A 25358-nucleotide genomic window follows, 5' to 3' on the forward strand; every position below is an offset into this window, starting at 1 on the left:
GTATGTACTTGTAAATTTAGCCATTTTGGCAGATGATAAATAGATAAGAATGTAAGTTTTAGTGAAAAAATAACAAAATCATCAGGTAAACCTTGTGTTTTGTTGTGTAGAAGGTTAACTTTTGCTCTCGAATTTGTGAAGGGCTAACTCTGGAAGCTGATGGAACAATTGAAAAAAACAGACGGGAGTTATAATGGGGTTTAAGAATGTGAGGTGACACACGCGCGGTTGTAAGCATGCGTGGAAGGTTACCAGTGCCATTATAGTGGTAATATCGGTCGTCTTGCTGATGTAGAAAATCCATCGAGTTCATAGAATTTCAATGGATGATCTTCAATACAAATCGTGATGCTGCGACCGTTTCAATTTTATACTGAATGAAGCGCAAATTGTACTTTCTCAAAACATCAGTACAATCTGCAAATTCATGGGGGTAATGTAGGGGAGAAGACCTGTTTCACACACTGTAATTTTATGATGTGGGTCATCTCGAAGTCTAGTAGAGGCCATAAACCGTCACCCCTTCAAGATTGGCCGATATGCTGCACCAGCATTGTGTTACTACGATCGAATCTTTTGGATTAGCTTGTTACGTACGTGCAACTTCTCTCCTCCTTATAGGAAAACAAGTATCAGAAATGGCTTCTGTACCCTAAAATTGAATAGAAAGCTATTATACAACTATGAATCGAGTGCCACGAGAGATACATGACGAAAAAGGGACAGCACACATTATCATAGTAAAACATCCAAGTTGAACTTCTTGATGAGCACCGCACACGATACGATGGTATCTGATAACGATATGGGATCTTTCAGATTTTTGGTTTCATGGAAACTGACTGCTGAATGATGGGAAGGCAAACATTGATTAGCCTATCAAAGAAACACAAGCAAGAGCCTTAGACCCTTCTATTTTGTAATTATCAAGATGTAAGTAAACAGTCGGCGGCAGGATAGTTAACACACATTAGATTGCGCTTTTCAGCTACAGATCTCCAGCGCTACTTTTGAAACAGGAAACAATCCAAGTGTATATGGACAGAATACTGAAAATGCTAGAGAGTGTAGCATTTATTATAGTGAACGATAAACGTCAAGATCCAGCATGCAAGCATTAACTTAACTTTCGTAGTCTTGATCCCCTATTGAACTCTATGACATGATTTATGCTTACAAAAAGCAACCGCATTCGACGGTACCTGCCTCATATTCACTTAGAGCTCAAAAATGTCCCAGAACATATGTACTTTCGAATCCAAAGAAAATTGAACCCGGCTTCAACGTTTCTCAATAGTAAATTGGTGTAGGAAAATATAGCCACACGTTAAGAATATGCAACACATAAGTGCTAGCATACTAACGTCAAACCAAAAATTGCCAACTTTGAAACCGAAAGTGGATAAAATAGTTGCGCCTGGAACCTCAATCAGTAACCCATATTTTTTCTCTCGAAGAATCAAATCCTTGACCTCATTGATCGCTAACGCTTCATAAGCATAGTGAAACAATGAGATCCACTCCAACCAACGTATTTGAGACGTCAAATCATCAGAATTAATGAACAAACCAGCGAATAATAAAGAAAGAAGAAGAACTAGTACAGCTGTTATCGTCAGTGCACCAGGATCCTTAATTAAAATTCCAATAATAAGCATTTCGACGGCGACTGTAACATTAAATAACACCAATACCAACAATGCTTTGATAAATCCATTATGCTCCATAGTGAGTCCCACCAATGGGTATGATATCAGTAACAAAATTATAGGGGGAAATACTCGAAGGGGAATAATGTCACAGAGAATTTTGGACACGTAATAACTGAAGGGATGATAGTAATTATTTGCTCGTTCACGAATGAAAATGATTCTTTCTTCAGCGAATGCATGCAAACCTGTGAACAGTGAAAATCCGAGAAACGCTAACACGAAGAAAAAGAAGCCCAATCTGTTTTGGAACCCTGATATGTCGTTGGAAACGTTGTAATATAAGTACCCACAAAATATGCCAACCAAGAACAGCAACGTGTAATGCAGTAAAAGCATTTTGGGGTTACGGTACAAGTTTTTGAAGGTCCTCAGAGACAATATCAAAATCTGTTGAGTAATCAGAGCGGCTTTCGCGGTGGAAACTGAGAGTGAAGGTCTTTCCGCCTTGATGTCGTTTATCTTGATGATTTCTTCCTGGGCAATTGGTGACTCCAAAAATAAGGTCGTCAATTTCGATCGAGGTGGTGGTTGCTCAATGGATTCTCCAGAAATCTCTGCATTCAATTCTTCTCTTCTTGAAGCAAAATCTTCCCACTCAGCAGTGGTATTTCGGCGAGATATTTGAAGAGCTTGTGACTCTAAATCACTAGGTTTGACAGTGTCATCAACTGTCAAATCTATCAAATAATCAGCCAAATTGTAGCCCAAGGGGCAACGGAAACCAGCTTTCGCAAAGTAATCCTGGCATTTAATTGCCTCACCAGAATATACTGTGTTACCACCAGAAAGAACAAGCATCTTATCAAAGAGTGCGACTATGTTCAGGCGAGGTTGATGAATGGTAAATACGATTGTTCGATCATGGTTCCGAGCCAACTTCACCAAGCAATCAACAACGTTATAAGCGTTGAAAGAGTCCAAGCCCAGGGTTGGCTCGTCCAAGAAGAGGATCAGAGGCAGTGTAACCAATTCACAAGCAATCAGAACACGACGCTTTTCTCCACCTGAAATACCCCGATTGAAATCATTACCTATGACCCGATCCTTTATGGAGAGAATTCTCAATTCTGATAGAACCTCAAGAACTCTCCCATGTTTTTGAGAAAAAGACATGCTTCGGGGAAGTCGCAAAAGAGCCGAATTTAGCACGGTTTCGTATACCGTTAATGTACCAATAAGATGATCCTCTTGATCAACGAAGCCAGATATTTTTTTGTATTGTTTCTGTCCAATAGATTGTCCATTGACGGAAACGTTGCCTCTCACTTCACCTTGCTTGTTTTTCAGAGCTAGAATGTCAAGTAAAGTAGTTTTTCCAGCTCCCGATCCACCCATTATGGCCATGCACTCATTGGGTTTGACAATCCCAAAAACGTCATGAAGAATGCGGTTTCCATTAGGAGCAGTGTAGGATACGTGCTCGAACAGGAGGGTCACACGTGGAACATTTTCATCAACGTGAGGCTCATCAGAATCACTCAAAGCGATTTTGCTACCCCCGAACAAGGGCAGTTTGCGAAAGTTATAAATACCCAGAGCTGCGGCCAACGCGCCGATCATCAAAACTGACATGATTATCAACAAATTTCCAAGAGTCCATCTGGGGGGGTCGGGGAACTCAAAACCAGGAATCTCACTTCTGTGTAAACATTCACCCAGAGAACATTGTAAAGTGATATATGGATCTCCAAATACCAGTTGGATCAAATCATTCATCAGTGGTTCTGAAAACTTACATCTATTGGTGCCCAAGTCACACGAGAAATCACCTGGTCCAGTGATGGTCTCAGTTAAGAAGTCCAGTATATCAATCGAACCCTTTTCACCACAAAGCATGCGCCCCGGCAAACACTTGCACGCTACCTTTTCGCATCGGTAGTGGGTTGTGTTTGCTTTCATATCATAATTATAATCGCAGTCAGTGAGATCACAATAAAACAGCTCATTTTGAGCAATCCAAAATTGAAAATCGCATACAGCTTTGGTTTTATTGCAACTGAAAGTGACTTGAGGTTTCTTTCCCTCCAATATTTCGTTGATCTTCTTGTTCGTCACGTCACACATTTGGTGGAACTTATTGACAATCACCCCCAGCTTATAGCAACTTCCTTTGACCCCATCAGGCATGAAGCTATCGCAAACAAAATCATCAGTGCAAACGTTACAGTTGATACCCAGCCATCCCAGTGCACATTTGCATTGTTCACCTCTTTTTCTAACTGGGCGTCGATTGTTGGGCACTTCAAGAGAATCACACAATGGCTCGGAGCAATCAACTCCACCATAACCCGGACGGCATTCACACATACCCGTGAAGCTGTTGCATTGAGAAAACTGAGTGCATTCAAAATCTGGTAAGTTGCAATTGAAGCATGGAGGACAGTCTTTTGAAGGTGGCTTATCTCGAGAAACCTGAAAAATACCCTGACTATCTTTATTATATATCAGCGATTGTTCAGATGGCAATAAACCTGATACCACTGCAAAAACAGCAAAAATCGCTGAAATTGAGTTGGTGGCAACCATGAGGTTTCGTGGCGCAATCAACACCTGATATAGCTGCGGCGCCGCGTGCCGCGCATTCAACGATAATTTCACTCTTCAAAGTAGTACAATAGCACAGCATAAACTTTACTATAATCATGTTAATTCAATTTTCAAATTCACTTTGACTTGAATTTAATGCTACGACTCTGAAGTTACTAGAGCAGCTTGTGCGGCTTTCGCACATAGTCTGATCAACTCACATCACCAAAATCAATGTCAAACAAACAGAATCCAGTGTACCCCAAAAAATCTTTTCGAAGGACGCTTCTGCAGGGCACAAACTTGGAGTTGGCAGATGACGGATGTGACGTGGTAATGTATGGCGTTCTTGCTAAGTACATTGACGAGTTAGTTAAGGGTTGCATTGTTGATGGTAAGCTCCAGCCTAATTTGGTTGATGAGGCTAGCGAATCGCTTGCTAAACAATTCCAAGGTTGATTGAATTGAAAGCCGCTTGCATATATTCCCACTGCCAAAGGAGAGGGAGGTTGTCTCTTCATACCTTCAGTAATCCTCTTCAAGTTTCTGAGGAAAAACTTTCGAGGAGTGCTAATAGGCTTGCGAAATTCTATTGATTGATGCTTGTATACCTATTTACAATTTGATTACATTTGCAAGACAAATCCAATCAAAATACAGCGTTTTGAACTTTCAAAGTGTCTACCATGTCAATTGCACCTTGAGGGTTCCCCTTGTTATAGACAAATAAACCTTGCAATTGAGCTGTCAGGACTTTTTCCACACCCGCCTCGTCGAACTTCCGTAAAAACTCTTCGCAAAGCTGCTCCTCGCCCTCATAAAAACGCATAAACATTTGCTGCACTTGCCAACGACTAGCATTGTCAACTAAAACCTTGTAGTCGACGCGACCAGGTCTGAGTAAGGCGGGGTCCAACTTTTCAGGATGATTGGTAGTCATGAACGTAATACACTCTTCGGCAGAGGCAACACCATCTAATGCATTTAAAAGACCCAGAAAGGTAACGCCATTATTATACCCTTTGTCCTCCGATTGCTCTCTCTTATTGAATGCAGCGTCGATGTCCTCAAGCAACAAAATCAGTCTATCAGGAATATGATTCATTAAATGATTAAGCCGATCATCTGTTAAGTTATTCTCCAGTAAATTCAAAATGCAAATGTTGTAGTCCAATTCTCCAGCAAGTGCCTGAATGAATGAGGTTTTGCCAGAACCAGGAGGCCCGTAGAGAAGGTAACCACGTCTATAAGGGATTCCTCGCTTGTGATACCAGTCGCCTGAGTTTAAAAAGTCTTGAACGTCTCTTACCAATCCTTCTGATACACCTTTGTCAAGAATGACTGAACCGAGCATGCGCTTCTTGCGTGGTTGACCGAAGGGGCGCCATTCTGGGCCCCATGATGTATACAATACCGTTTTTCCTTCTCTGGCTTTCAAAGCAAGCTGCTTAGCCTCCGAAAGCATTTCTTGAAAAAGATACCGATCACGATACAAAGTTGTTAATTTGACGGTCTCGAATGGCGTACCCAGAGTCATATCAATGAGCTTGCCCAGTCGCTCTCTATCCACAAGCATGTAAGCGCCCTTATACTTAATCAAATGTTTCCCAGGCCCAGGAACCAAAGAGAACTTTGTAGTAACTGCGCCATTGTCATGCTGGATGAAGTTTGTTTCGACTGCCAAGTGTCTCAGTCGCCGATTCTTGTGTTGGGCCATCCATTCAAGAAACCATAGGTACAGTTTATCCTTACTGGGAATCTCCAAATCAACAAGCAATTGGCGGTAGATGAAACCACTCAGCTTCACTACGCCTTGTCTCGCTAGAGCGAGACCAGTACCCAAGAGCATGAGACCCCCACCGGCAGCAAAATATGGATTATTTTGAACGACTTCCTGAAATCCCAGCTTCAACATACCCAGAAACAGACCATCGGACTCATTTTTTAGTTTTTGCCAATCAAGCTGAGGAGGTGTTGGACCACTCATCGGATATTCACTGTTCTAATCGCGCGCACATAGTCAAAGACTACTTCGCACACTAGAAATAAAACGGGAAATGCTCTAGCACGTGACTTACCACTATTCACCCTCAATAGTGTCACGTCTTGAGTGTTGCCACAATGGACGATCTGCCAAAAATGCTACGTCTGGAGGAGCTGCCATTGCTGTTAGAGACGCAGCTGACACAATCGACTGGTCCCACTATATCTCCACTGTACACGCCGACAGTTATCAGTGCTGATTACTTATCATTGCAGCCGGTCAAAACCTGGGACCGCATTGTGGATGATTTGCGGTGGCTGGAGGCTTACATGGCTCATTACAATCATCTGATTTTGCCGGAACGACCTTTAAATTATAGTGGACGTCTCGTGAGCCCTTTGAAGTTCTCTAAAATCGAAAGTTTGAATGATCAAGTTGAATTCGCTCCGCTGGTTTCGAAGATTCAGCTTCCCGAACGACAACAGCAGCTTTCAATTGTCAGGGGATTGTTGATCGGGGAGAAATTGCGTCATTTAGAGATTCGAATCCTCGAAGATCGCGTGGGAAATCCCTTCAGAACTACTGGTAAGGAAAAGCTCGAATTTTATGCTATTCTGCAGAATTGGCTTAGTACGGATGATCAAATGACGCTTGCTATCTTTGGGAAATCACCGATTGAGGATGTCTTCTTTCGAAGCGAGGGTCTCTCAAAAAAGTCAGTACGTATTCTGATATTCGATTCGGAGTTCGATGGCGATGCGATGGAACTGTTGACAAATTCTGAGATCATTAAGTCTCGCTATATGCATGCAAAGATGCAGAAGTATCCAACGCTTCTGGAAGACACAATTCCAACAGCAGGAACCTGCATTCTGTACCTCATCAGGGTTTTGAAGGGACCTCTCTTACACAAGCCGGGCGACGAAAATAAGACCATAACGTTGTCCCAACTGGTTTTGGATGCACAGATAGATGTTAAAATGCTTGTGAACCTGATGGGTTTCACTTTAAACGAAGATGGTACCCAACTCATACCACCCAATCTAGAAGTTGCTACTCGTTTGAAACTGGAGTTCACAAGAAGAATATTTGAGTTAATTTGGAAGGCGAGAAGTTTGAATTTGGAAGGCAATTTTTCCTTTCTACGTTATCTGTGGCTGTCCCTGAATGTCATACGCTGCGCCGGTGATTTGGACAGCAGTCAGGCTGTACATTATTTTTCTGAGGATCCCGACCTGCCACCGTCCCTGTTTGTGGCATTGCTGGCATATCCATTCTACCAAGACGAGCTTCTTATCAAATGTTTCGATTTGTCTACTACAAGTGACCCATCTAATAGGTTATATTATGTTGACGCCATGAAAAATTTGGCAAACATTCGTGGTGGGCGTGGTCGCTTGAATGCGTGGGTTCAACAAATGACTACTAAAGGTCAATTTACCGGGTTGTACGAGTATATTGATTCTCTCGCGGCTCTCGGTGTGGCCGTTGATGAGAAATATTTGCCAAATATTGAAGATTCACTGATAATTGCCTCTTATGAGTTCCAAGTGGCCCAGGATCCCCGAAATTATCCATTTTACTACAAACAGCTCGAGTTGATTGCATCGGTGCGACCTTCTATTCGACACTTTTTGACCAAGGAAATACCACCCGTACTGCTAGCCGAGGAGATGTTGGCAATTTCGGAAGTGACGGAAGATGAAGTGGTGATCACAGCATACGAGTATAAACTTGATGATCTCATGCAGCAAAATATGTTGAATGCGGATGCTGCCGAAATTCGTGCGACTCATCGAGCGTTGTTGTCAATCGCGGTGCATCGGAAGCTGTTTTGCTTGTTGGATTACGTCGAGAAAAAGCTACCCCAGTTGTGTATCCCTTTTGAGGGAGATACGAAGACAGCGTACAACATTTTAGGTGTGGATTCTCATGAACCGGATTTCATGCTAGTGCTGAAGTTCCAAGAGATCCTGATTAACACTGATGATACGAGACCTCTTCGTGCAGCTTTGAGGAGAATCGCGGAAGTTCGAGATCTGGTTGTACTCAATCAATTTCTTGCAACTGGGCAAATAGATTCTCTGGTTCTCCCATTAGATATGTGGCCCGCAGGTTTAGACAATATTGGCAACACCTGTTATTTGAATTCATTGCTTCAATACTACTTTTGTTTAGAGCCGCTTCGCAAAGAGATTCTTGCATTCGACCATCATAATGTGAAAATCGGAAACGAAATTGCATCTGTTCGAAAAATTGGAGGTCGCCGTGTTGATCCCATTGAGGTTGAGCGGCTGAATCAATTCATTTACCACTTGGCTGATTTATTTTACCAATTGATACATGCCAATCGTCGTTGTGTTCAACCGCTGAAGCAATTGGCATACTTGGCATTTCTTCCTTTGCTGACTCCGGTTGATTTTGACTTCAAAAAGAAGGAAGATTTGGGGCTTGTTGATGATCTTGTTGATGAAAATTTGATGACGGAGTGTAAATCAGAGAGTAACAGCGATTACGAGGATGATACTTCACTCACAGGAAGTTCGTACATTGTGGACACTGATGAGCGAGTCAGTGAAATAAAATTAAAAGATTCTGTGCTGAAAGTCACACCACCCGAAGCAAAAGTGGAAGTTGAAGACTTGCCACAATCCCAGAATCCACAAACATTCAACGAGTCACTCACAGATGAGCAACCAGGTCGAGCTTTGTTACCAATCAGCTCTGACCAGATTGAACTGACTATCGAAGTGGGGCGCCAACAAGATGTGACCGAGTGCATTGAAAACGTCACTTTTCAAATTGAAACAGCGCTACCTCCTATACTGCTTGATACAGATCAAGAACAAAATGATTTAATCAAGCGATTATTTGGGGGTAAGACGAAACAAACGATAACGCCTTTAGATGCCACAAAATCACCGAGAATTCTGACAGAAAGATTTTTCTCCTTGATCATCAATATCAGTGAACATCCCAAGGACATCTATGACTCGTTAGATACCTATTTCAGTGAGGATTTAGTTGAGTTGGATGGTGGGAAGTGCCGAAAACTGGTCACGATTCTGGAACTTCCTGATGTCTTGCAATTTCATGTTCAACGTGTCATGTTCGATCGCGAGCGACTTGTCGCGTATAAGGCACTCGATCCTATTCCATTTGGAGAACACATTTACTTAGATCGATATCTTGATTCAGATGATGCGCAAATGATTGCTAGACGAGCAGAGGTTTTCACTTGGAAGCAGAAAATTTCTTTCCTCCGTGATGAGAGGAGTAAAATAACCATGCCGAACCCCAGTACCAAATTGCTGATTCTAGACTCTTTGAAAGGCGTAAAAAGTTACATGACGAAGCTTTTAAGTCAAGAATATTCAACGAAGGGCGCTTTGAAAAGCTCGCCCAACACAATGATCAGTGAGTCCTATACGGTAAAAGCTGACGACTCATCGGATATTGAGATGCAAGAACGTGATTCCAAGGAGGAAAATCTGCGGGGTGTTGATACAGAGCAACTCTCTTCACTTACGGTGTCTGAATCCACAATCAATTTTATTGACAGAGCTATCGAAGAGTTGGAGATGAAACTTAAAGAGATCGATGCCGAAATACGAGATCTACAAAATAAAGTTTCCGTTCAATTTGATGACTATAACAAGGTGGGGTATTCTGTGTTCGCCATATTTATACATCGAGGAGAGGCCCTGTATGGCCATTACTGGGTCTACATCAAGGATTTCGAGCGTGATATGTGGAGAAAGTATAATGATGAAGTCGTCACAAGAGTGCCTGAGCTGGAGGTGTTCGATTTTAGTGAGGGTAATACCGCAACTCCTTACTACATTGTGTATGTAAAGGATGGTTGTAAAGATATTGTTAAGCCATTGAAGCGAGACATAATCAATTGATTTTTGAGAAACATCGACAAGTTCTAGCCTTCTCGAGATTTGGCAAAGCTAGCCAGATTCCGATAATAGCCGAATATAGTCCAATAAAAACCGGGAGAACGACATATGAGCCCGCAGATTGTGTGATTAAACCCACCATGAATGGGAAGAAAGCTCCACCTGACAGTCCAAGTGTGGTCATTAGCGTCATAGAGACGAGGTAAATTTTGCGTGGAATCGCTTCATTAAATGAGGTGTACGTCACCATCAAGGGATAGTTGGGACCAATGAAAATTCCCAGGAAGGCTGCTAAAACTGCAATAGCATAAACGTCAGATAGAATCCACTGTAGCAGAACTAGCACAATCGCAATCGCCAGCACTAAAACAACTCCATGATGTACTCCCACAAACCGATGCAATGGACGAGTAAGAAGCATTCTTCCTATTGTAAGTCCAGCCCAAAACCCAGAAGCTATTTGTAGCCCGTGGTAGCGGAGTTTCCATGACGGTAGTTGATAAAATAAGTGACAATCCATCCCGCCATTGAAACCTCCAGGCCATGATAAAAGAATAAAAAGAATGCTAGCAACCACGTGGTTTTAGTTTTGAAAGCATCACGAAACACAGCCTGGCTCTCGTCACTTCTAGTGGCCTCAATGCAAAGAGCTAAATCGGTTTCACACCCTCTATATGCAATGTAAGTGTGAACCGAATGGAAAATCGCCATACCCAATAATATAAAGTAAAAATAGTTCCACTTGAAACCAACCTTGAAAACACTTGTTGCAATAATCGGGGAGATGGTAGCACCTATGCCGTAAAATCCATGATGAGTACCCAAAAATTTCAGCTGCTTGTTCAATCGACTTAAAAATATGTTTGTATAAGTATTGCCAATTGCTGCTCCGATTCCACCAAAGAAGAAGCCGACACAAACCACTGGGAAGATGGTACCCAGCAGAACAATAGCGTACATAATACTCAGACACAAGCAGCACATTGTTAGAGACCTGGAACCAAACACTCGCTTCAATTATGGGTTCTACTTTATGGAACGACATTGACACAGGGATAAATCCTATAGCATTTGCAATCCAAATTATCAGCACAACTGCGTAACTGATACCATAATGGCTCTCCATTGTTGGCAATAATGCGCCTGGTGCTGCATCACTAAACCCTTGAGCCATTGTCCATAGAAAACAAGCGATGATTCGATGTCTATTTTTGGGTGGGTTTCGGGCTGTCATAGGGGGTACTAGTTGCAATGGAACGGCATCTTGTTCTTGTGACGTTAAGGCTGCGCTTAAGGTAAAATAGTCTCGATCACTTCTCACAGAATGCTCCAATGGTGGTGGGAGGCTGTGGATTTCCACAGACTCAATTTGGGAGTTCATTAGTCAAGTAACTTGTCGTTCATCCCCTTTAAATAATTGGCGGGGACATCAGTTTTAATGACCTGAGAATTTTTCCTAAACAATTTGGGCTCAAGATTTAAACAGGCATTTGATTTTAAAAACTAAGGTTGATACGCCACTGACCTCGAATATGAAACCCCTAAAGGTGGAGCGCACTGTCAAAAGAAAAAGGATAGCTTCAAAAGTTATTCAGAAATAACGTCCAAAACGTGCCCTTTTTCGATAGTTACCATTAGTTTAGAGATTGTTTCACAAAGCTACATATTGTGCGACGAGGACTTGCTGAAAGTCATATTTCTCCCACTAGTACTTGCCTCAAGCTCAAATACATGTACCGCACGTTTTAAAGTAATACATTAAAGAGTGTGACTCGTGTTATCTTCGTATATGGCTAATAGGGATCGATTCCGTCTCCCGCTGCACACACTTTAATTTCGCGGCCCCATTCCAGTTGTAAAATTTGTGGCCCTGTTATACGTCTTTCTGGTTTCGGATCCAAGACTGAGTATATAACATTTCGACAACGGGCTCGCTTCAACAGCTCGATAGGTTCATAACCACCTTCCTGTTTCCTCTTCTCAAGATATTCAGCATAGAAACCATCAGCCTTAGCATCAGCCAACTTCCATAATTGCCGACCAGTTCGCATCGCCATGTATATCACACCGCAAGCCCAAATATCGACCATTCGGGGATCAAACTCTTCTTGAGTAAATTCCTCAGGAGCGATATATGGCAGCGAACCACATACACCAACCAGCATATGAACTTCATCCTCCCAAGCCATCTTGAAACATTCCAGGTTGCCGAAATCGGTGATCTTAAGCACACCACTTTGCGTGAGAATCAAGTTTTCAGGCTTCAAGTCGCGATGGGCAACTCCCATCTTGTGGATATAGTTGACACCGCGTATGAGTTGCTTGAAGAAACAATCAGCCTCAGCATACTCCAATCGCCCCGCTGCTATAATCAACAGAAAAAGGTCACCACCAGCGCAATATTCCATCACCTCACAAAAGTCACCTTTTGCATCTTTGAGTAAATCATAGGTTTTGATGACATTGAGATTCTTGAGCAGAGCCATTATCAGGAATTCAGCAGTGAGTCGCTTTTGATATTTTTCGGGGGACTCTTGTGCCCGACGCTTGAATTCTTTGACTGCAAAAACCTCATCATCCTTGTGAGACAATCTAACGACACCGTACAGTCCCTTGCCAACGACCTCTTGGCATCTCCCGTATTTTTCAGAGAACAGACGATGATCATCGGCGAGTAAAGGAAGCGCCAGTTTCAACTCAGCAGTTTGAGTTGTCGAGGTCAAACCTTGAGGGTGTTGATTGAGGTAGTTGACAAGGCCCAGCACTAAAGTTGGCGGCTTTGCTTTCCCGACTTGATTCGGAGCCACTTGTTGAGGTACATCAAAGGACACCGCCAGTTTTGCCTCATCTCTTAATTTTTTAGCCCCTAGCAAATCTTTTAAAAGGCTGGATATTTTCTCTTGGCGTTTGACAGCCCTCAAATGATGTTCATGGTTACCATTTTCTAGCATCTTGAAGCGAGGCGCCTCAACGACGGAAGGCGATTTTGTCAGCAGAGCCCGCAGCAATTGTTTCTTTGTAGAGCCGGAACGCAGAACAGGAGCCAGGTTGATATTCGATCTGGTCACTCCTTGTGGATCATAAGGTTTGGTGTCTGCCAGCAGCACCAGCGAAGGCGTCAGCGGGTGTGAGTGGGAGGTGTGCTGGTTAGGTGTAACCAGACGACTCTGGGGACCTTGAGTTTCCTCGGCTTTAGACGCTTGTTTGGACAGGACACTTGAAGCCAGCTGTTCATCCTCACCTATACCGAACAAGCGGCTCCATTTCCCAAGCTTCTTGGACTTGTCACCCATGGTGTTTGAAAGTTAAGCTAACACGCAGCCTTTGCCGGAAGGTCAAAGTACGGCTGGTAGCAAAGACTTGAAGGCACTCGACAGGGAGGTGGCGCTAGCAGCAGCCTGGGTGAATCTTCAGAAATTAACTACACGAGCAGTGGGTGCGAGAAATCAGTGTAAACTTGGTCGCAGGAGCAGGCGATGTTCAGGAAATTTTTTCCGTCAGGTGACAAAATTTGAGGTAATCGCTTTTATGATTGTTTATTATGATGAGTACGACGAGTTATGTATAAGATGTCGGTGTAGCAGAAACTTCGCAGATTCCCCATCTTTAAAAACCCATTTTACGAGAGACCGCATCTTTCACATATTAATCCGGAGACTCTCACAATGATCTCTCATTTTCTTCTGCAGACGCAGAATAAGCATTTAAATCCATCAAGATTACATGTTTTCCAGTAAAGATTTGGTGCTTGCCATCGTGGCATGAACTAAAGTAGGACAATTGACTAGCTTAACTTTCATTATTATTCACTTTATATCAGGTGTACTCGTGTCAAATGAGTGACATACATATCTGATTGTTTATCGTCACTTTCGCGTTTGCGAGAATCCAGCATTGTTCCATGGTAGTCTTAGCCACCTTGCGCTTATCCCAGTCCTCCGAAGGATGTACGACAAGCAGTGCCACAATGTACTCTTGAATTTCCTGCTTCGAAATAAAGATACCGGGGTCGTGCCAACGCGATTGACGCGGCTTATACCAAATTTGAAATTTCACATTATACCTCGAGTATAATCGAGACGTTTCGAAATCTACTTCAACAAATAGTGTCGAGCAGCAATCTCTAGTATAGAACTTGGTATTGTCCCAACCGAGATAATCCCATCTTTTCTTTGCAATCAGTAACAAATCTCGAATATCCGTCAAAGCCTTCTTGGTTAATTCCGTAACGTGTGCTCGAGGAACAGAAACTATTGCTAAACGCAATTCTTGCAGTAAGACACTGGCTAGATTCCCAACACTTTTGGTATCATGCTCGACAATGTCAAAAGATGACGTGAGACAGTCTTTAAGTTTGTCGTGTAAGTCGCCGTACGTGGACTCATTTTTCCATGTGTAACAGTTGTGAAACTTTGTAGTTTTCGCGAACGTGCTCATCTGACAGTTACCATAAAACGTTCAATATGTTCATTCGTTCATTTTAAGTACAGTGACAGTGTTTCTTGTCGGTAATGCAAGTTTCAAATTTCAAACAAGGGGAGCTACCACTAAAAATAAAATCGCGCCACCAACCAATGACTGATCCACAGTTGTACAATGAGAATTCTGAAACTAAGTAGTAATGCCATCAGCTGGTTGCTTCGATGCCAGCTTTTTGTTAGTTGCAATTGCCAAGTTCTCGACTTTATCAAGAACGTGAGAAGCATTTTCTTTAAATTCTTCCTCCTCGACTTCGTCAATATTGTGTAAGCTCGACCTGCGAGTTGACGACAGAGGCAAGTTGGCGGAGTCTATAGCCGGCAAACTCAGTGAATCCAGTAGCATTGAGATGTAAGCGGAGTAGCCGTCATCATCTTCATACTCTAAGGTCAGTGCAGAAGCGCGGTTCGGCAGGGATTTCCCCAGAGTACGTTGTCTCATGTTATTCGTCAGGTCAAATTGCAGCAGCAGCGTCACAATCATCAGTTTAGGTGCTGGTAATTGTGACAAGCCGATATCTTCAAGCAGTGGCGTACGCTTCGCTTGGGGGTTTTCCTCGACGACAACATTTGACAGTGCCAATTCCAGTACGAATCGTCGGGATTGACGAGCCCATTTTGGCGGTTTTTTCTTTATCTTCGACTTCGGTTTCCAAGTAAGAACATAACGGATTGCCTTCAAATTGAACCCCGTTAGAAGGCCAACGATTATGCCCAAAAATACGTTGACCATGACGAAGTGAATACATGATAAAACCAACAATTCGAGCTGTGAGCTTAGCCACAGTATCAGAATATCGGCTTGCCAATCCGTTTCCAAATCGAATAGAAATTTTGCCGGAATAAGAACAGGTAGTTTCACGAAAGGTATGTACACCGTGATGACGAAAAGAAGTTTGAGGGGAATAAGCACCATGTGCTTAATGAGGGAGACGTTTGCATCAAACACTTTTCGTATCATGATGGTCGACGGCTGTAGAATCGGCCTCCACTTATCTCCACTCGCGCTTAGGTCTTAAATGTGGAAAAGAATTTTCCCTTTATCTTTAATGCCATGTGATACGGGGGGTGTTGAATGCAGGTTATTGGACAGTAAGCTGCGCGCATTTCTGCGGGTGAGGAACGGCAGATTTGGGTAAACTAAAAAAGCGGGGAGCGATATCTTCGAACAATGTCGAGGACCAACCCTATATTCAAGCCTCCATTATACCTCAAAGTGCCCTCGACATTTGACGATTTTGAGTAACATCACGCATTTGTTGTTGGAAACTCTACAGTTTTTCTGCGCATGTGTGACGACCGCGGCTCTGTATTAAGATTTGATATTTATGGGAGGGCCTTTGGTCACTAAAACAATTCTGCATAAGGAGCCCTGCACGTCACATTCTTGCTCCTTTTTCTCGGTTACGTGAAACCCGTTTTGCCTTTACCAGAATATATTTACCCCACGTGAGTTTAAATAAGTTGAAGCTATTAGACCCCTTTTGCAAGTTTTGCCAAATTCTGACCGCACGTCAGATATGGTATCCTTACGGTGCGAGTCAAATGCTACGAGTATAACATCTAATCTGGACAATCTTTTAGACCTTCATTTACAATCGTAAGTTTAGGGCGGCTTTCAATACTGTGGGTCGACGACATGCAGTGAACCTTAGTGTCAAACAATTGTTCGTGTCTCACGCTTACCGCGTGATATTGCTATACTATTATCATTCCACAGGCACGCAAAGATTGCAAGCTGACCAGAAACACATATATAGAGAGAGTACTGCGCTTCATAAGGGTACGTTCATTCAGATCTAAAAGTAACACCGAATCACTAGAATTCTGAAGGTCAACTTCCAGATTGGGGAGTTCATAAGCAACCTGGACTGATTATGTAGTACTCATTATATCGTCATGTCGAAATAACTGCTGCAGTCACTTCATCCAATGCAGGGGCTTCAGTAACTTGTCTAGAAGCCGTATCATCCACCTCGTCATCAAAAGAATTTGATCTCAGCTTCGGTTCATTCTCCACCGGAGTCACCGCAGGTGGCGGTGTGTGCATTTTGATGTACTCGGTGTAGTTACAACCAAAAACCGACCAATGGAATTTGCCTAGAGTCAGAATTCGTTGAGCGATGTTTTTGAGTTCCAGCAGCTCCAGTTTGGCGGGTGCTGACGATGTGTGTTGGCTCGACGATTGCGACGCCGCCAAAGCTGGCGCTTCCTCGTCGATCGTGATCATGATCTCTGAGAGAAGATCCTTAAAAACTTTCAGCTCCATAAGACCATACACTGGCAGCAGTGGCTGAATGTGCTTGATAAGCCAATGGTAGGCAAAATCCACAACATCTTGGGGCAATTTTGACAGAACCGCTGTGGCAGGAGATGAGACAACATTTTTGACAAGTTGAAGGGCAATCGCTTGGATGTTCTTCGTCCACTTGATGTTACCATTGTCATCAGTTACTATCAGTAAGATTTCTTGCTGCACTTGGGAGATCACCAGAGGCGCCAACCGTGAAGGCTTTTTAGCCGCTAATTGACGATAGAGCACCAGACATAACTGGACACACACTAGTTGACGGACATCAGCCCGGAGTAAAACCAACCGTGTGTGGTCAAACGCAAGTGTTGTTGGGAATTCGGTTGCCATGTGACGACAGGAAAGAAGGTCGATTATCAGCGAAATGATAACCGGTTTGAGAGTAGTGTCACTGTAGTCATCGGGACGTACATCCCCCAGCTTGATTGCCTGAGAATATTTTTTGTAGAACCAAGTCAAGGAATCATCAATGTAAATCTTGTTGTGGGAAATGAGCAGTTGAAAATACTCCCGCTCGAAGTCTACGGCCGTACCAATAAGTACTGGCCGGAGAATGCGAATTTGATGGTTGGCGACATCCAACTTCATAGCCTCCAAGATTTGGAAAATCAGCCGCAATCCAGCAACAAGCAGCTCTACCAGATGTTGCCGCTCAGCATCAACAAACTTTTGAATCATCTCCAGCACCCAGCCATCACGCATGGGGGCGCAGTGGCTTTTGAACACATCACCCAACCATCGAGCCATCTCCACGAAATCAAAAGAACCGTGATTAAGCTGTTGGACCAATAGCTCAATATCCATGATTTCATTGACTTGAGGACGGTCCTTGTTGGGCAAGAGCGAGAGGAGAACATCTCGCAAAGTTTGAAATAAAATAGGTAAGCGATTGATTTTTATGGGGCCACTGGGAGGTGTAAAATATTGACGACATTCCTTCTGAATTTCCAACCAATACTTATCAATGATAGACTTTTTCCGCTTTCCTCGTTCACCATCCAAATTTGGCCGGAATTGTAATTGAGGGTCAAATAATATGTCGTGGCGCAACTGAGGGTTTTTGAGGATTTCATGTAAATCAATTTCCTTGAGCGATTGTAAATTGATCGGAGGGAGAGGGGGGATCAGAGTTCCCAAATGGTGATGATGATGACGAGGATGAGGGTGTTTCAGCAATGTCAGGGCCAGCAGAGCCGCTGCGGTGGAGAAATGCAGTTTGTAACCAGGCAGTCTTTGCAGATAATTGATTATTGGTAACAGGCGGGACCTGAATCTTCTGACAAAGCGAGCGGGCTTCTTATTTGGTTGGGCGGACACTGTGGTTTCTTGGGGGGGCACTGGCGTTGTCGCCGTAGATTGGACCAGTGGTTCTTTTTGCGATACGGATTCGAACCCTGCATGGAACAGTTTTGGCAGAGCAGCATTACCCAAGGGGTCAACAAGTTGGGGGTCAAGGCGAACACGTTTCAGCAGCTCCAGTTGCAGCAGCAGCAGCAGCAGCAGCAGCAGTTGTCGCTTCCCCAGTGAAGGCCCTGGTGGCGGGGGAACCTGAGCAGTGGCCGTTCCGCCCAGAGGGGAGTCGAAGCATACCGGGCGAAACTGGTGGTCGCTTTCTTGGTTGTCGGGCTGGTTGTTCAAGTTCATGAACCTTACCCAGATATAGTGATAGTAGTAGAAAACGGAAAAACCAAAAGACTGGAGGACGTCAGCTGTGGGACAAGGTGAAAACCAGGGATTAACAACCCAACGAACAAGTGGTGGGGGGTAAAACTATGATCGAGTGCGAACGACAAAATTTTTATTTATTAACAGGAAAAGAAATGATGCGGGAAATGCCGCCTGCAGGCAACCGCAACGGGGCACATCGTCAATGAAACATGACCTCCGCCCGGGAATCCCTGGGGCGCTCAACGAGGCGAGTGCGAATGTGGGGTGAGGTGCGAGAGACGCCAAGCACCCATAACGTGGCATGTACACATAAGTGTAACACAGTGTGTGGTTTTGTATGTAGAGTAGACTGGAGACATGATGGAATGAAGTTGATCGACTGCGTGGCTGGAAGCCCCTTGTGCACGCATGGAAACTAGTGCGAATCATGAACGAAGCATGCTACGAGATGTGGTGTCGAGGCAAGGGGGAATAATGGTGGTAGGAAACACACCGAGAGCCTACCCCTCGACGATGCCATCTTCGGTTGATGGGAAGTGATGAAGGTACACTACGTTGAAGACAATGTAGGTATGTGTGTCAACCCTCGAGCCATGAAAAGTTTAGACTTTATATTCCTGGTCGCTTTGCTATCGTGTCCTTCTATCTCAAACCAATGGGTCTGATGACAATACCCTCCGTGCCGGGCTCACGTGCGCGCAGGAAAAAAAAAAAAAAACGGGGCTCGTGTTGACGAAAAGCAATCACTCGAAAACGCCGCCGTGGTCTCCAAACCGGGTCTGAGGGATGCCCAGTTGGGCACGGTAACGCCGTGGAGAATTAGTTTTCCATCAGGTAATAGTCGGTAATAGGAAAAATCAAATCCGATGGTTTGTATACGATAAAGATCATTTCGGATCTATCACATTTCGTTATATTTTGGCTTGGCTTCAACCATTTGTTAACCTCGTCACCCTAAGTTTGATAACATTCGCGGCCGCACGGCATTTGGTTGAACAAGATACAATCATGGCGACGTGAGATGGCGAGGGGGGAAAAAGTAGGGTGAGATGAGGGAAACGTGACTCTGACTCAGACTCATATTGACTTAGACTAATGTAGCGTTTCATTCGGAAGCGAAAACGTTTCCCAAAGCAGGCAGTGCATACCCTCAAGTCATCAATCACCCAGATTGACATAAGGATCCTATGGGGTATTACTTGCGACAAGGGATAAGAAATGGCATAGACACCGATCACACCAAATTCAAATGTTGACTACAAATGTGATCGACAATATCTTTATAAGGTATTGCAACTCTGTAGACAACTCTCCCCAGACACACCCGTGCAGCGTCGGAAAAAAACACTCTTCGACTACTCCTAAACCATCCTACACGTTTCCACACCGTTGCTTGGGGATGCTGGACGACGTCAAACGTGAACCCGGTGAGTCTTCTCCGATCCCAGAACATCCCACCACCTCAACAGCTCCGAGTCTGAACCTGAGCTCTGTGCTGGGACCAGCTCTGGGTCTGGGGTCGGGTAAAACTCAAACAGTGTTTATCCACAAATTGTACGACATGCTACACGATCCCACTATTCTGCATCTTATTTGGTGGCTGCCCACAAATGACAGTTTCTATCTATTACCAGGAGAGGATTTTCTGAAGGTGCTAGCGCAATATTTTAAGCACACCAACATCGCCTCATTCATTCGCCAACTTAACATGTATGGTTTCCATAAAGTCAATGATACCTTTCAGAGTGACTCAAACTCTCTGGATAAAGATCTGGTTGCTACTAAATGGGAGTTTCGCCACTCGACAAATCAGTTTCGCAAAGGTGATATTGAGCTGTTAAAATTGATCAAACGGAGGCTGCTGAAGAATGTAAACTCTCACAAGGAGATTGTTAATTTACTGCTGATCCCTCCCACCCTGGCACCACTCGAATACTTTCCGCCTATGGGCCCCACCCCAATGGTGGTTCATCAAATGGTACCAGCTCCTCTGGGCGTATTGCCTCAACCACCACCTCAACAAGGCCCACCAGCACCGTGTTATTCTCTGCCTCCAGATATTCTGCGTCGCCAATCCCAAGAACAGCAACCTCATTTGACGCCGCACTTACCACACCGTAATCTGGCGACAACTGCGATGCCGGGCAGCCCCCAACTGCCTAGCCAAGCCCAGGGTACTAATGTTGTCCCTACACCTGCGAGCTCTGTTCAAAGTCAACCATCTCAGCGTCCCTCACTTACACAGCAAAATTCCTTTGAGCGCTCACTAAATATCCGGTTTATTGAAGTCAACAATCAGGTGGGAGTACTTCGCAATGAATTGGCAGTGGCTAACCAGCGCAACGAGCTCTTGGGTATTGAACTTCGGCGAGTACACCTGGATACATTGAAAATTTTGGATTTGATGGAAAGGTACCTTAATCCGATGGCCCTGTCACAAGGACTTAGTTCAACGACTAGTCAAGCGAATACTGCTTCCTCCAATAATCAAGCAAATACTGCTTCAGTGCCGGATCGTCTCAACAACAGAACACCGGTAAATAAGATCACACCCTTACAAGAACCCGAGGAAAGTCCAATGCTGAAGCCTAAGGTTGGATCTACCGCCGCTGCTTTTGAGCAGGAAGTCCGTGGTTTACGCATGACAGTACTCCAAAGATTAGAAACTACCCAATTTGGATCATCAACTCCACCGCCCCAGTCGCTGAATTATCACCTTAACAACATGCTGCGCCAACCATCACTGTCACTGGTTAATATCGTCCCTCAAAACTATCCTCTCAATCCGAACTACGCTTTGTATCAGAAGAAACTCCAGCCTGAGCCACTGACGCTGCGCCATCGCCTGGTGTTTATGGATCCCCTTCAGCCTATTCCGCTGCGCAAAAACTCCACAATATTGATTGATGGAGACCATGGGGTTAATGCAACGACGTCTACACCATCTGCACTCACGCAACCACCACCAGCAGTTGGCCAATTACGTGCAGAGCTGAAGCTGTATCTGCCACTTCTGCTAGCCAATGTTCAACAACACGGTCCGTCTCCTCGTCCCCAATCGCCGGGCTCTCACGAAAGAAACCCACTGGCGTCATTGGTTACTCTGCACACCCCGCTGACTCGCACGAATCTGCTACCAGTAGCAGTAGGTTCTGAGCTGCTGGTGTTCAACCCTAACCCGAATTATCATTATCTGCAGCGCAATTCGTTTACATCAATGTATGATCAGCGTCGCAGTACTGTCGGTCAGACACTGGTACCGCACTTCCAATTTAATACTTCGCAAAATTTGGGTCATTCAGTGTCATCGACAGGGCAAGCAGTCCCCTCAAATCCCACCACGTTACCTGTCGCGCCGGGGCAGCAGCTGCCTCAACCGCTACAAACTTCACGTCCTGGTCTGGCTGTTGGTAAGCTTCCTCAGATTAACCCTATACGGCTGATTCTGCCTACGAATCCTGGCCATCAAAGAATACCCTCACCGTTGCTGACAATGTTACCCCGGCTGGTTCCCGCTGATGCACAAGCTCTGTCTAAAGAGAAAACTAAGAATACGCTTCCTCTGGTCCTGGAGCTTGACAAGCTGATCAAGCTGGCAGCACTGCGACCATTCTTCAATCTGGTTACGCCCGCAGATCCTTCTCCACAACTGTCACCTGCTGATGATAGTGATCGGGAATTCAAGAAGCGTAAAATGAATGAGACTCCCGTCTGATATCAGGCAGCGGTGTAATGAATGGATGAGTAATGACAAGGTGATATAGTTCGAGCATAAATATTAATAGACTATACGTCGTTTCAACGTACCAGGTCTCAGTTCTCTGCGTTTGACGACGGGGGTCTCATAAGCTGTGTGGCTTGAGTACTCATAGTGACTCCCGCTTTGAACATTCATGAAAGAGCAGATTTTTTCACGATTATGGAATTAAACGACTTGTGTCAGTGATGCATATCGTGTTTCAATCCCAGCAGCAACATCAGCACCTATTGATAGCTACTGTCTATGTAGAACTTCCATGTATTCAGATAGTTTTCTCGCAACAAATTAGTGGTAGGAATATCTTATTCATAAATTTTGAACATAAATGTGGCCAACGTAGCAGCAAACATACAAAAGCAAATCATATTGGGGCCAAATTTGTCAGCGTAACTGACGAAACTTCTCTTTTCTCTGATCATAATCGTACGCCACACATACATGTAGGTAGAGTAAATCAATGTCAACATAGCGGTTATGAAAAACCCAATCAGGGCTGTCAATGCCGTCGCAGTTCCGTACAGTAACAATGTTGTCGCGGTGAAACCCAAAACCATGCCGATCAGCAACCACAGCAAAAATGTTCTTTCAGCAGCAAAGTAAACCTTGGGTTCAATACGAATGGGAACTGAAATTTTCTTGCCATTGGGAAGTTTATCAGCGAATTGCTTATTCAAGTCAAAGTTAGTTCCTGGCTTAAGCGTAAAAGTGCGGTCATCATTGAAATGATGTAAAAACAGCCCGTACAACTTGTAAAAAAAGTTGCGCAACGGAGAATCGCTCTGCCGTGTCAGGTAGCTCAGAGGCAACAACAAGGGTGTCAGTTCGTCCAAATCTTCTTCTAAGGGATTAACATCATTGGAAAAATGTACACCGTTGTAGCCCAGTGAGTAGGCATCGCCTGTCAACTCTTCTTCATCTAAGTCGTTTCCCAGAGAAGCCAGCAGTTTAAGGTAACGCTGTTGACGCTGAATACCCACCTCCAGCTGGACCTTGGGCTTACGAATATCGACATCCATTTGGGGTAGCCAGAAAGGCAATAAATCCACCATCTCAGTGAGTAAAGTAGCACCACCATGGATGAACTTAGAGAACTTGGGGACAGCTTCAACAAGATGCGATTGAACGAGATCTCTGATCCACATGGGGGGCTCCTGCCCCAACTGGGTTTGCAACTTTACCTCAAGAACGGCGTATGGAAACCGGCATACATCCTTGTCAGCCAATTGAGGAAAGGGATAGTCAACCCCGATATCCATTCGCCGCCAGTTACCGCGAGTTCGATCGTAGCCATCGAAATCATCCTCACGTACCATAGTTAACTCGGTATCTAACGATATACGCACGCGAGCGTCCCCTGGCAATTGGAACGCTGTTCTATTGTAGAATGAACGCATAACAGGTCGATATTTCTCCTTGAGAACGCGATATTGAACTTCCTTAGCCAACTGCTCCAAGTTGTCGATCTCCTGCTTACTTTTCTTGCCATCTTTGCGCATCTTCTCAAAGGCTTGCTGAGCAGTGAATTTACCATGCAAAAAGTCATTCACCTTCTTTTCCTTCAATGCAAAGCGAGCCTTTACTGACTTTTCGCCAGTCCAATCTTCACGATGGGTCTTTCTTTCCACAAAAATAGTATCCAGCTTCATCCCACCATACCATCTCAACCGGATTGCTTCAGCGCCCTCATCCTTCCGTAACCGACCATAATATAAGTCCATGTCCTTGTTGTCGAAATAAATTGAGGTAATAGCCAGATCCTCAGGCTCGAACTCTTTATCGGCATTGAACACAAGCACTGGCAAATGCTTCAAAATTATAAGCTTGAGTTCTGTGATGTTGTCGGGGTGTACCCAATATTTGGTCGTTTGCCGAACAAAGTTTTGTTGAGCTCCACCAGCAGAAGAATCTCCTTGTACTGGGTTACCCTTTGTTCTCACCAAGTCGTATAACTTTGAAAGCTTGACAATGAGATTATCATAGTTATCCTTATAGAACGGCTTTGAATTGAGACGCACGGCAAAAATGGGCTTCAAGTTAAACTTGGTGGTTTTATCGTGTTTCTTCACAATTTTCTGGAAGCCAGTGTAGTTCAAACGAGTAAACTTAGCTAAGTCGTGAACATCAGCAATGATGTCCGACAACTCCGCCTCCAACTCCTCAAAATCTTGCTCCAGAGGACGACGTGTATTCCCATTTGGATTATCCTGGTACTGCTTCATCTCGGTCACCACTTTGTCAACTTGCTGTTCGGCATCTTTGATGCGACGATTGACTTCAGTATTTTTCACTTTGGTGAACAGCCAGACTTTGTCTAGTTCTTGTTCCAATTCATTCAAGAACTCCTCCTCCAACAGATTATTCCATTGGTAATCATTGTCTTTCAACAACTTCTTCAACTGATGCTTGAGTTCATCATAGTTGATGTAGTAAAACGAATAGTTCTTGATGAGACTCTTTCGAAGATGTTCGCCAAATTTCATTTTGTCGAGAAAGAGTTGCGCTATCGCTCCGCTTTATTTATGCCGACCAGCCGTAATTTCGCCCCACGTGCCCTGGCCACCGTGTATTAGATGCGAGTTCTGCATGTCCGGCAACAACTCACACGACAAACGTGTCCTCTAATAACAAGAAAAATCGATATTCTCGAAAGCATCATCGCCAAGAGGCACTCAAGCGAGTTGTAAATAGTACGATTGTCTCGAACTCTTAGGAATTTTCTACATTTTGCGGCACAAATTTCGAATCGCACGTGGTAAAGGAGTGGCTGTCACCGCATTTTACAAGTCCGCTACGAGATAGGTTAGGGTGAGATATCCATGATCTACAATGCAACATTTCCTGTTAATACCTACGTAACGTCTCTTCTCTCCGACTAGTGATAATATAGCCTGGTTCTGGAGATCGCATTCAGTACGAGAACGTGATGCTGACGAGTGAATGAACAGCGGACAATTCGTGAGTGCTGAAACGACGGCGCCGAATAATTCACATTATGATTGTCTGTAATGAGTTGT

The 25358-nt window shown here is 44.1% G+C and overlaps 9 protein-coding genes across 9 annotated transcripts; 2 read left to right on the forward strand and 7 right to left on the reverse strand. All coding sequences in view use genetic code 12, as the record gives it.

The window, feature by feature from the left end:
- Positions 1–871: 871 nt before the first annotated feature.
- Positions 872–3428, reverse strand: ADP1 (putative ATP-dependent permease; the record flags this gene model as incomplete). Its single annotated transcript, XM_034157866.1, has 2 exons — positions 872–909; positions 1361–3428. The coding sequence occupies 2 exons, from the start codon at positions 3426–3428 to the stop codon at positions 872–874; spliced, it is 2106 nt and encodes a 701-aa protein (XP_034010342.1).
- Positions 3429–4887: 1459 nt separating this feature from the next.
- On the reverse strand, positions 4888–6225 carry DIURU_004940 (bifunctional AAA family ATPase chaperone/translocase; the record flags this gene model as incomplete). The annotated part of the gene is made up of 1 exon (XM_034157868.1): positions 4888–6225. One exon carries the CDS (start codon positions 6223–6225, stop codon positions 4888–4890), a length of 1338 nt encoding a protein of 445 aa, XP_034010343.1.
- A 134-nt stretch (positions 6226–6359) lies between these two features.
- On the forward strand, positions 6360–10130 carry DIURU_004941 (ubiquitin-specific protease; the record flags this gene model as incomplete). The annotated part of the gene is made up of 1 exon (XM_034157869.1): positions 6360–10130. The coding sequence occupies one exon, from the start codon at positions 6360–6362 to the stop codon at positions 10128–10130; it is 3771 nt and encodes a 1256-aa protein (XP_034010344.1).
- A 453-nt stretch (positions 10131–10583) lies between these two features.
- On the reverse strand, positions 10584–11111 carry DIURU_004942 (MFS transporter; the record flags this gene model as incomplete). The annotated part of the gene is made up of 1 exon (XM_034157870.1): positions 10584–11111. The coding sequence occupies one exon, from the start codon at positions 11109–11111 to the stop codon at positions 10584–10586; it is 528 nt and encodes a 175-aa protein (XP_034010345.1).
- An 809-nt stretch (positions 11112–11920) lies between these two features.
- On the reverse strand, positions 11921–13420 carry DIURU_004943 (serine/threonine protein kinase; the record flags this gene model as incomplete). The annotated part of the gene is made up of 1 exon (XM_034157871.1): positions 11921–13420. One exon carries the CDS (start codon positions 13418–13420, stop codon positions 11921–11923), a length of 1500 nt encoding a protein of 499 aa, XP_034010346.1.
- A 1318-nt stretch (positions 13421–14738) lies between these two features.
- DIURU_004944 (uncharacterized protein) lies at positions 14739–15566 on the reverse strand (the record flags this gene model as incomplete). The annotated part of the gene is made up of 1 exon (XM_034157872.1): positions 14739–15566. One exon carries the CDS (start codon positions 15564–15566, stop codon positions 14739–14741), a length of 828 nt encoding a protein of 275 aa, XP_034010347.1.
- A 936-nt stretch (positions 15567–16502) lies between these two features.
- SOK1 (Sok1p) lies at positions 16503–18560 on the reverse strand (the record flags this gene model as incomplete). The annotated part of the gene is made up of 1 exon (XM_034157873.1): positions 16503–18560. The coding sequence occupies one exon, from the start codon at positions 18558–18560 to the stop codon at positions 16503–16505; it is 2058 nt and encodes a 685-aa protein (XP_034010348.1).
- Positions 18561–19983: 1423 nt separating this feature from the next.
- Positions 19984–22299, forward strand: SFL1 (Sfl1p; the record flags this gene model as incomplete). The annotated part of the gene is made up of 1 exon (XM_034157874.1): positions 19984–22299. The coding sequence occupies one exon, from the start codon at positions 19984–19986 to the stop codon at positions 22297–22299; it is 2316 nt and encodes a 771-aa protein (XP_034010349.1).
- A 347-nt stretch (positions 22300–22646) lies between these two features.
- VTC4 (Vtc4p) lies at positions 22647–24824 on the reverse strand (the record flags this gene model as incomplete). The annotated part of the gene is made up of 1 exon (XM_034157875.1): positions 22647–24824. The coding sequence occupies one exon, from the start codon at positions 24822–24824 to the stop codon at positions 22647–22649; it is 2178 nt and encodes a 725-aa protein (XP_034010350.1).
- Between the last annotated feature and the right edge of the window lie 534 nt (positions 24825–25358).

Source organism: Diutina rugosa (genome assembly GCF_008704595.1).
Source record: "Diutina rugosa strain CBS 613 chromosome Unknown scaffold2_size729309, whole genome shotgun sequence".
Classification (NCBI taxonomy): Eukaryota; Fungi; Ascomycota; class Pichiomycetes; order Serinales; family Debaryomycetaceae; genus Diutina; species Diutina rugosa.